The 10548-nt window shown below is 55.8% G+C and overlaps 1 protein-coding gene across 1 annotated transcript in view; it reads right to left on the reverse strand.

The window, feature by feature from the left end:
- The window catches only part of JPH3 (junctophilin 3), an 81174-nt gene extending 71124 nt beyond the window's left edge, over positions 1-10050 (reverse strand). Inside the window, exon 1 of the mRNA XM_041771429.1 lies at positions 9344-10050. Within this exon, the coding sequence (XP_041627363.1) occupies positions 9344-9725 (382 nt within the window). The 5' untranslated portion in view covers positions 9726-10050. The remainder of the gene's footprint in view (positions 1-9343) is intronic.
- Positions 10051-10548: the final 498 nt, after the last annotated feature.

Here is a 10548-nt window from a genome sequence, read left to right on the forward strand (position 1 = left end):
CTGGGAGCATTACCTTCTCCCTTCTTTCATGGGAGCACGTTGCATGCCTCGACACAAAGCACTATTTTAAGGACTAAAAGGGATAACATCTATGGTAAAGCACACAGACGTTCAAAAATAGTGAGTATTGGGACACTTCAGTGGCTCAGTCCATGAAGCATCTGCCTTCAGCTCGGGTCACAATCCCAGGGCCCTGGATTCAGCCCCTCGTTGGGCTCCCTGCTCAGCGGACAGTCTGCTTTTCCCTCTCCCTCTGCTCCTCCCTCTGCTCATGCTCTCTCTCTCTCTCCCTTTCTCTCTTGCTCTCTCTCAAATAAATAAAATCTTTAAAAATTTTTTTGAGTATCCTTCCTTCAAAGGAATCTCCATGACTTTGGGATTGTAGGTGACCACGTATGTGCTCTGGAGCACTTTCAAACTGAAGTCTGTGACTAGTGTCCCCCAGATACACATGTCCTTGTCCCAACCCCAACACCCATGAATATGCCCTTGCACAGACACAAGGTCCTTGTGGGTGCAATGAAGTTAAATTAAAGATCTGGAGAGACTATCCTGGAATTTGGCCCTAAATGTAGGGACAGTGCCCTGTAAGGAAGGAGGAGGAAAAGGCAGAGACAGAGTGGGGGCCACACACACACAGCAGCTCCCCTCGCTGGAACATTGGCAAATGCTTGAAAATCTGTACATCTGTTTTATTTATTTATTTTTTTTAAGGAAGCACAGCATCTACTTCATGAGCCACTTGACCTGGCGTTTGAAGAACCACCTAGAGTAGGGGCTCTCAGCCCTGCTGGGTTTTATCACGGACCCAGGCCAGGAGGCCACTCTCCCAGAGGCTGGCTGGAATTCCAACTGGGTCTTCGCTGCCATCCTCCCTGCAACACCCTGGATGCATAGCCAGCCGTCCATCCCAGATGCACACCAGCATCACCAGGACAGTCTTCAAAGGATCCCAATGCGCAGGCTGCACCCAGACCACCTCAGTCAGTATCTCTGGGTGAGGCCTGGGCCTCAGCATTTTCCAAAGCAGCCAGATGATTCCACGTGTAAGCTGAGACTGGGACTAGTGGTAGTTCCTACATTTGAGCCACCCGGGCATCTTGCAAACATGTGGCTTCTGGCCCTGAATGTCCCTGGGCCATGGCTGGGGGTGGGGGGCTGAGATTCTGCATTGTTAACAGTGTCCTGGGGAACCATCTTCTGTGGCTTTGCTGTGCTGCTGGGGTTAAGAAGCACCAGCCTATACAGCCACCTGGAAAACTGTATGGAGTTGCCTTTAAAAGTTAAAAATGGAGCTACCCTATGATTCAGCAATTGCACTACTGGGTATTTACCCCAAAAATACAAATGTAGTGGGGCGGCCTGAGTGGCTCAGTGGTTTAGTGCAGCCTTCGGCCCAGGGTGTGATCCTGGAGACCCGGGATTGAGTCCCACATCGGGCTCCCTGCATAGAGCCTGCTTCTCCCTCTGCCTGTATCTCTGCCTCTCTCTGTGTGTCTCTCATGAATAAATAAATAAAATCTTTAAAAAAAATACAACCGTAGTGATCTGAACAGGCACCTGCACCCTAATGTTTATAGCAGCAAAGTCCACAATAGCCAAACTACAGAAAGAGCCCAGATGTCCTGTGACAGATGAATGGATAAAGAAGATGTGGTCTACATACACAATGGAATATTACTCAGCCATCAGAAAAAATGAAATCTTGCCATTTGCAACGACGTGGATGGAACTACAGGGTATTATGCTGAGCGAAATAAGTCAGTCAGAGAAAGATAAGACCATCCGGTCTCACTCATATGTAGAACTTAAGAAACAAAGCAAATGAACATGGGGAAGGGAGGGAAAAATAAAACAAGGTGAAATCAGAGACAGAGACAAACCACAAAAGACTCTTAACTCTAGGAAACAGAGTCGCTGGAGGCCAGGGGAATAGCAGGATGGGGTAACTGGGGGATGGGCAGTAAGAAGTGCACTTTTTGTGATGAGCACAAGGTGTCATAGGCAACTGATGAATCACTGAACTCTACCTCTGAAACTAATAATATACTATATGTTAATTAATTGAATGTAAGTTTAAAAAAGGAAACAAGAAGCACCAGCCTAGAGCCATGCTTCTAAAGGTAGGGTTCTCAGACAAGAAGCAGCAGCAGCACCAACTGAAACTTATTAGAAACATAGATCGTCAGGCAGCATCTCAGACCAGAAATTCAGGGGTGGGGCCAGCAAATCTGCTTCGGGCACCTTCCAGGCAATTCTGATGCACAGTCAAGTTTGCAAAACACTCCGTCCAATAGCGACAGTGGTGGGCCAGCCCCCTGCCCAACACCTGCTCTATCAGCAGCACAGAGGACTGTGGTTTCTCTGGACACCCAGGAAGGTGGGAGCCACACCTGGGGAGAGGCAAAGAGTGTGATGGCTCCACCACAGAAGACATGCCTCCTGCAGAGTCGGCAACGCTAGTCTTGAAGCCACGGCCCCCTACCCGCTGTCATTCAGCCTGAGCTCAGCTGTCCCCTCCCCTGGACACCTCTGCTGCTCTCAGGGACACACACACTTCCCCTTCCCTCCTCAGAACCCTCGCCTGCGGGGTTCCATCAGAGCCCCCCCAGACTCCAGAATGAGAAACCCTTGATTATTTACATGTTTTGGTTTCACATCCAGACTTTTTGGTAGAAGTCACTTCATCCTGCTTCTTGTACATCGCTGCAAACTACGTACGGCATACCTCGGGCATCAACCAGATTCACAGGTAATAAAGGAGATGGTGTTAGGAGGTGGGGCCTTCAGGGAGTCCTTAGGAATGGGATTAGTGCCTGATAAAGGAGACCCAGAGCACTCCTCTGGCCCTTTCCCCACGTGAGGACACAGGGAGCATGGCAGTCTGCAATCCAAAAGCAGGCCTTCACCAGACACCAATCTGCTTGCCCCTTGACCTCCAACTTCCCAGCCTCAGGAGCTGTGAGAGATACATGTCATTGTTCAGAAGCCCCCAGTCTGTGGAATTCTGTGACAGCAGCCCCAAAAGACACAAGCACAGTCAAGCTCAGCAGCTATTTCCAGGTTGATTCACAAAAGGCCACCCTGAGCTTGTGTGTCATTTCCCCCCTGAACATAGCAGAGACTCAGGAAATGCACCTCAGCAACTGGACGAGTCAAACCAAGGCAACTATAGCAGCAAAGAGAGTTATAAAGCAGGTGGAGGAAAGGCTGCTTGTTTTTCTGCATCTCTCCCAGCACTTTGCCACAAACGCTGCTCACTAGACAGTGCTCCCACCGTGCCCTCTGGTCACAACTGCGTCGCACCCTCAGGATGTCAGAACACCATCAGAATGGGTTCCCTTTATTCTATACCATCCATCTCACTCCTGGGAAACAATGGCAGAGCCTTACAAGCAATGACAGAGCCAAGAGCAAAACAAAACCCATTAGGGACTTATCACAGAGATGCTTTCAGAGAACCATGAGTGAGGGTGACCTACTGGCATGAGAGTCTCAGGGAAAACTTTCCTTTTAATGCTCAATGCCCAGCTGTAAGTGCTTGCAATGAAGTGGACGTGTGGCATGATGGTAGTGATACATTGCCCTCATTCATCCACAGTCAGCATGCCGGCACCACCGCAGTCACTGGACACACGGCAGTGACCGGCATAGACCCATCCCTCCCTGTGCGAAGCTTACACACTCGCAGAACCTTCTGTGATGGTGGACAAGTTCTATCTCTGCACCATCCATAAGTCCCACATTGCTATTGAGCACATGAAATACAGCTAGTGAGATGGAAACACTGAATATCTACATTGTGTTTCACCATGATTCAAATTTAAATTCAAAAGGCCACATGTGGCCAGCAGCCACTGTACTGAGTAGGGTTGGTCCAGGTGAGAAACCCCAGCACTGATTTAAGGAGAAAGGTGGCACAGCAGTCTCTTACTGGCTGCTACAGACAAGATCATCCCTCTGCCTGGCTCTGGTTGTATACCTACAGCCTCTGCACACCTCGCGAGAGCAGAGGCGCACACAGAGGCACAAAAGTGAGCCTCAGGCAAAGACCTCACTCCAGACCCACCCCACCAGCCAGGAGATACTGTTAGGTCACCAGCAGACACCAGGAGGCACCCAACATGACAGTATTGGGGTGCAAACAGCAAACCCCCCTCACCAGGGGTGGTGTTTGTTGGAGTATGGAACCCACACACTGACAGGGCGGGCAGGAACAGGAAAACTTCTGGTGGCCGAGGGTGCTGGACAGGTCAGGGGTGGTGGTCACGGGCCGGGAGGCTCAGTTTGGCGGCCCGGCTGGAAGAGAAAGAGAGCAAAGCGCGGGCCGCGGGTGTGCGGCGCTCTCCACGGTGCTGAAGAGACCAGCCGCTCCTCCGTCCTAAAGGAAGACACAGTGGGTCCTGTGGGTCTGAGGGAACCCCTGGTCGGATGCACAGAGCAAAGCCAGGACCCCAGGTTAGCGCTCACTCCATCCACCATGTGCCTTGCACGAGTCGGGAGACTGTAAGTTGGGGGAGTGGCTGATCTAAGAGGGGGCGACCACGGTGGGAAATCCAAAGAAACATCACCCCCTCTAGATCCCACAAATCCACATATCCTGTTTGTCCTCAAAGGATGCTGAGCGTTAGATACACAGCTGTCAGCTCAGAGTCGACAACCACTTATCCAGAGTTGTGCTGGGGGAAAGCGAGGAGGAAAAGGAGCCCCAGCAGCCACCACCACTCTCTGTCTTCCCAGCCATGCCCCCTCCAGCCCACAGTCCTCCTCCCTCTGTCAGCTGTGCTGTCACCATCAACCAGGGCTCCTCGCTACCTCAGCGGCCAGGGAGCGGCTATTTCCGGAGGGTGCTGACCCTCATCTCCTCACCCGCGTGTGGTAAGGTGCCTGATCTGAAGCACCCACATCGCTCCAAGGCTGCGCTGGGTGAGGGGAGCGTGCAGAAACACTTCCTCCTCAGCTATTATTGGCAACAAAGAACTAGTTATTTGCTTTTTCTTTCTCCCTTCACCTCCCAGAGCCTTTTCCCTCACCAAAGTGGCTGAACCAGAATCTCTGAGGAGATGCTTATCTTCAGGAGCTGCTTTTGTTTCTGAAATGAATTCCAATTGGTCTGTCCATCCGCCCATGTCCATGGACCTGCTTCCTCCCTAACCTGGGCATGTGGATTCTTTTTTTAAAGTTTGCTTTCACATAGTCATGGCCTAGTATAAAAAAATATGCCCCATGGTCATTTATTTTGTTTGGATGAGGGCTTCTTCCCCCTTAAAAGGGGCATTAACTGCATAAACGTGTGCTTAAAGTGGAAACAAAGCTCCATCTGACCCTCCTAGGAGGCTGGCACTCACCCTTCACAGGGACACCTGCTTCTCAGGAGCAGGAGTTGGGAGGGATCTGGAGGGTACACGTGGCTGTGTTTTGGGGGACGAGGTGGAAACGTCTCTGGGTGACAGGTGTATTGTGTGTGTGTGCGCGCGCACAGGCGCAGAGGGACTAGAATTTAGACTGTGGGCGTGTGTGATTTGTGTGGGCCGAGGGATCTGGGCCAGTGAACGGAATCTGCATTTGAGGGGGGAGGCCTGGTGTGTGAGATGACTCACATCTTTCAGGCTGTGGGAGGGTTTATTTGTGGGGGTAACTTTGGTCCGAGGGGTCCTGTGTACACGGCACCAGGAGGAAATATTTACCTGTGCGGAGACCAGCGAGTGGAGAAGGGGCCATGCAGTGCCAGCAGGGCTGGAGGGAGCAGCTGGGTGTGCACCTGTGCCTTTGCCTACAACTCTGGGCTGCCGCGCCCCAAGAAGAAGCGGGGTGCGGAGGAAGAGGAAGGAACGAGGAGGTCGTTTTGCACAAGGGAGTTTAGAGAACGTGTTCCACACAAAAGCACAGGCTCTGGAATCACCGTCCTGAGCGCGAATCCTGGTGCTGCCCGGCACCCGCCAGTCAGGTCTTCTGCCCTCTGTGAGCCTCCCCTTCCCAATGTGGGAAAATGGGAGAAATAAGAAAACTAACCCCACAGAGGTAAGGGAATTAAGTGCTAGAATCCATGCAAACACGTGCCCCACGCCTGACACACAGTACCTGTTTAATAAGTGTTTGATATTGCCATTTGTCATCATTATCACCATGATCACACCTGGCTATTGGCTCCAGTAATGATCATCGTAAGTGGCATTCATTGCATGTGTACCGTGAGAGCAGAATAGTGGTAAGTAATGATGAAAGCTTACTAGGATCCTAGCACAGCCGTGCACGCACCTCAATCAATCCCCACCTACTTTACAGATGTTATCAGCCCTTCGTACAGATGAAGAGATAGAGGCTCAGAGAAGTTCAAGAACTTGCCCAAGGTCACAAAGCCTAAGGGTTGCAACTCCAAAGCATATGCTCCTGTGGGCCCGGGCCCTGCAGTCTCCCCATCTCCAAGGTGTCCCCCCAACAGATGGACCCTGGAAGTCACTGGGCTCACTTGGGCAGAAAGCGTGTGCCTTGCACTCGGGGAGAGGATGAACCCAGAGGAGGAGGAGTTGGCAGAGGCGGCCCCAGTTGAAATGGAGTCCATACCCATTCCAGCCAAATGTAGAATACATTTGCCGTTTCTGCATTATTCATGAAAATCCCCGTTTCCCAAAGTCAGCACTGCGAGCTGGGCTGATGCCTGCCCAATCTCCCCACCCCTTGTGCAAGGGAAAAGTCGGACCGGAGTCAGGACCATGAACTCCCTGAGGGCTCTGCTTGCCCTCCCCAAAACATGAGCCGCCACACCCACCAGCTGAGCGGGGACACACGGGACATCCAGACCCACAGCTGCAACACCCTGCTTTGGTTCTGCTTGCCTGATGGGCTGCTGCAGGGCACACATTCTCAACAGTCACTTCCTTCCTGAGGATAAGCACGGACCATGTCGCAGAAAGGTGGCCCCAGATGTCCAGCCTGATTATCCCAGGCCGGAAGGGTCAATTCAATTTTCCATCATGCCATGTTACCAACCGACAGGGAGCAGTCAGCTCCCGCACCCAGTGCCTGTAAGCCTACCCTGGTTGGCCTACAGGTGGTGTGATGCGGGGGGGTGGGGGCTCCACTCTGGACAAATTCAAGTTCCAACCATGACTCTGCCACCGTGGGTGGGGGGCTCTGGCCTGTCCCACAGGCTCCTGGGTCTCTCCGGCCTCATCTGTAAACTGGACATGGTCCCCCTCTCTCCATCATGGGAGGGCCCAAGCAGGGCAATGTAGGAGGTGCTTTGGGGAGCAGAAGGCTATGTAGCTGCTTGGATGGGGGATAGGGACCCAAGAACATCAATCCACAGAAGGAAGCATTTCTCACATCAACATATCAGACCCTAAACTCATGGCCAGCCACAGAATCAGGTCTCTTCCCTCCATTAGCACAAAGGAATTCCTACCCTTCCCTCTAAAATGGAAGCTCTCTGAGGACAACTTTTGTCTGTTTTGCTCACTGCTGGTTTCCCAGAACCCAGAGCACCTGCTCATAGCAGGCACTCAGTAAGTATCTGTTGAACAAAGGAGAGATTTCTGCAGGCCACCCAAGGTGTCCGGGAAGGTGGACAGCCTGGAGAGCTAGACCTCACTCTTAGATATTCTGGGGACTTCCACAGGGACAGGGGCCTGCCTCTTTTCTCCCCGGGCTCCCACATGAGACCGCGAAGCTGCTCTCCTGGCTCAGGCACAGCTGGCAGCACCTCTGGAGGGACAGATCCGCAGAGCAGCACAGCCAGAGCCCCCAGGGTGACAACTACCCTTGGGCTCCCGAGGAGCCCAGCTGGGAGCGCCAGGCTGCTGAGTCGCCCACCTCAGCCACCCACATCTGCTGCCCGAGCCTCGCTGTGTGCGCGCGCACACACACGCACCGCCTAAAACCCAGAGAGTCTGCTCAGTTGAGCCCCTGTGCGCCAGGGTCAGGGATGCTCTCCAACCTGCTCCATGAAAACAACAACAGCACAGAAGAGGCCGCCTGGGACAGGGCCGGGCACGGCGTTGACAGGCAGGAGCATTATATAATTAACTGCCCCCCACGCCTCCTCTCCTTTGAGTAATAATGAACCTGCCTCTCAGTTGCATAAGCCAAAATAATAATTACTCTCCAGCCCTCCATCAGTCCTGGATGTGGCCGGGGAGCAGGTGTTTAGTGCCTGCTTCATGAGACGTGGAGGCAGCAAGCAGGCAAGGCGAAGACCACACGTATGTTCATGATCTCCATGCCCAGCAGAAGCACACAAGTCATTGCTGTGCCCCATGCTTTTCCCAGGCATCCATGCCTGACAAATTACCAAGAGGGAGTCACAGAGCCACTTCTGAGGATAAGCTCCCAGAGGGGGGCTGGGGGTATCTAGAGAGCGGGCTTGTTTGGGGTCTGGCTTCCAGGAACAGTACATGCTCCATGCCTCTCCGATGCACGGAGAAGTGGACACTGGAGTGTCCAGGACAAGCGGGCAGCTGCAAAGCTGGCCAAGGCTCCCTGCACAGAAACCATCTTGCAGCCAGGGCAGGCAAGCAGGCAGGCTCAGCCCTGAATGTGGTGGCATGCTAGAATGAAGGCACAGAGCATTCCCTAAACTACCGGTGAAAATGATTCAGCCACTGGAAGGCAAGATTCCTGGGCTCTTGCTAAACAGATGGGCCTCCTCCTCCCTCCCTCTAGCAGCCTCTCTGGCTGCGCTAGCCCGCGTCCAACCACCTAGAAGTTTATTGCCGTGTTGTGTTGCTTTGGGTTTGTGTTCCTCTCCCAATCACTCCCTTTCCATTGGCTTGGGTTGATCAGGACTAAGGGAGGCCCTTCGGCACCGGCACCGCAGGAAAACAAGCAGAGCTGGGGCCTGACTTCTGGAGGCCCAGCACCAAGGGAGCTCTGCCAACAGGGGCTGGGGCGGCGGGGGGGGGGGGGGGGGGGGGGGGGGGAGGCCTCTCCCAGGTCCCCTCCACCCTTGGTGGGTCCCAGATGAGGCCCTGGGCCCAGGGCCTGGGGCCCAGCCTGGCCTTTCCAGCAGGTCTCTGGCCTGCGCTTGGATGATGCACTGACACTGCTCAGCCCCACGGCTCTGGGCCTGGCTCTGCTCCTGGAAAGCCCCCAACAATCGTCAGCTGGCACAGGGGTGCTGTCCCCCACCAGGCAGTGGGGCAACCTGTAGCCAGGGCAGCTATGGCCTCCAGGGAGCCCCAGGAAATGCCCCAGGTGCACACGGCCCCACTGGAGGGAGAAGCTCAACTTCCCCAGAGGTAAACAGAAGAGGCAGACGAGAAGGTCCCTCCTCCGCCCAGCCCCCTGCCCTGCCCTGCCCTGCCCTGCCCTGCCCTGCCCGGGGGCCACCGCCAGCGGCACCTACCTCCGTCAGAGTACGTCTCCGTGCCGTAGCCGTCCTGCAGCCCGTTGCTCCAGGTGCCTTCGTACTTGGCCCCGTTGCCCGTGCACTCCCGCACCCCGTAGCGCCCCTTAAATCCGTGCGTCCACTCGCCCTTGTACACCCACTTCCCCTTGCTCTCCAGGCCGATGCCGTGGCGCTTGCCCTGCGCCCAAGTGCCCTGGTACGTGTTGCCGCTGGGCCAGGTGTAGACGCCCAGCACCTCGAAGCCGTGGCTCCACGAGCCGGTGTATTCGCCTTGGCCCTTGGGACCGGTGCAGACGCCATGGCCGTGCGCCTTGCCGTCCTCCCAGCCTCCACAGTAGGACCCTCCATCGTCAAAATTAAACCTACCCCCACTGGACATGCATGTAACTCGGTTTGCAAATCCCGCAAACGGTGAAAAAAAAAAAAAACCAAGGCGATCAACAAACCGGATTCTTGGTTGGCTGGCTGGCTGGTTTTGTTTTGCCTTTTTTTTTTTTTTTTTTTTTTTTTTTTTAAGGAAGAATGGAGAAAGCAAACACCACAGCGAGCAGATCCCGGGCGGCGGGCGGCCGCGGCGCCGGCTTCGGCGGAATTTAAGTCAATTGGGGGCGATTCTTCCTTTTCGAGCTGCGCCGCGGAGCCTGACCAGCGTCTCGCGCTCCCGCTGGAGACAGGACCGGAGGGGAGGAGGGAGGGGGAGGGGAGGGGAGGGGGAGGGAGGGGGCAGGAGCAGGAGCGGCTGGTGCAAACGGCTCCACCTCAGCGGCAAGTGCCCCTCGGAGGCGAGCCCGCCGGGCTGGCGGCGCAGGCCGGGGCGGGGACGGCGGGCGGCTCAGGCCCGGGGCGCAGCCCCCCACCTGCGGCTGCCGCGCTGCGGGCGCCCGAGGGCGGCGGCGGGGCCCGCGGGCGGCGGCGGCACGGGCGGCGGCGCGGGCGGCTGCACCATATTGGGGGCCGCGGACCGGGCCGGGCGGCGGCGGCAGCAGCAATGCGGCGGGGCGGGCGGCGGCGGCGGCGGCGGCGGCGGCGGCGGCGTGCGCTCCGGGCCCGGCTCGCGCGCTCGGGGAGGCGCGGCGCGCGCCCGCACCCACCGCGCCCCCGGCCTGCGCGCCCCCCGCACCCACCGCGCCCCCGGCCTGCGCGCCCCCCGCACCCACCGCGCCCCCGGCCTGCGCGCCCCCCGCACCCACCCGCGCCCCCGG

This window comes from Vulpes lagopus, chromosome 10 (assembly GCF_018345385.1).
Source record: "Vulpes lagopus strain Blue_001 chromosome 10, ASM1834538v1, whole genome shotgun sequence".
Classification (NCBI taxonomy): Eukaryota; Metazoa; Chordata; class Mammalia; order Carnivora; family Canidae; genus Vulpes; species Vulpes lagopus.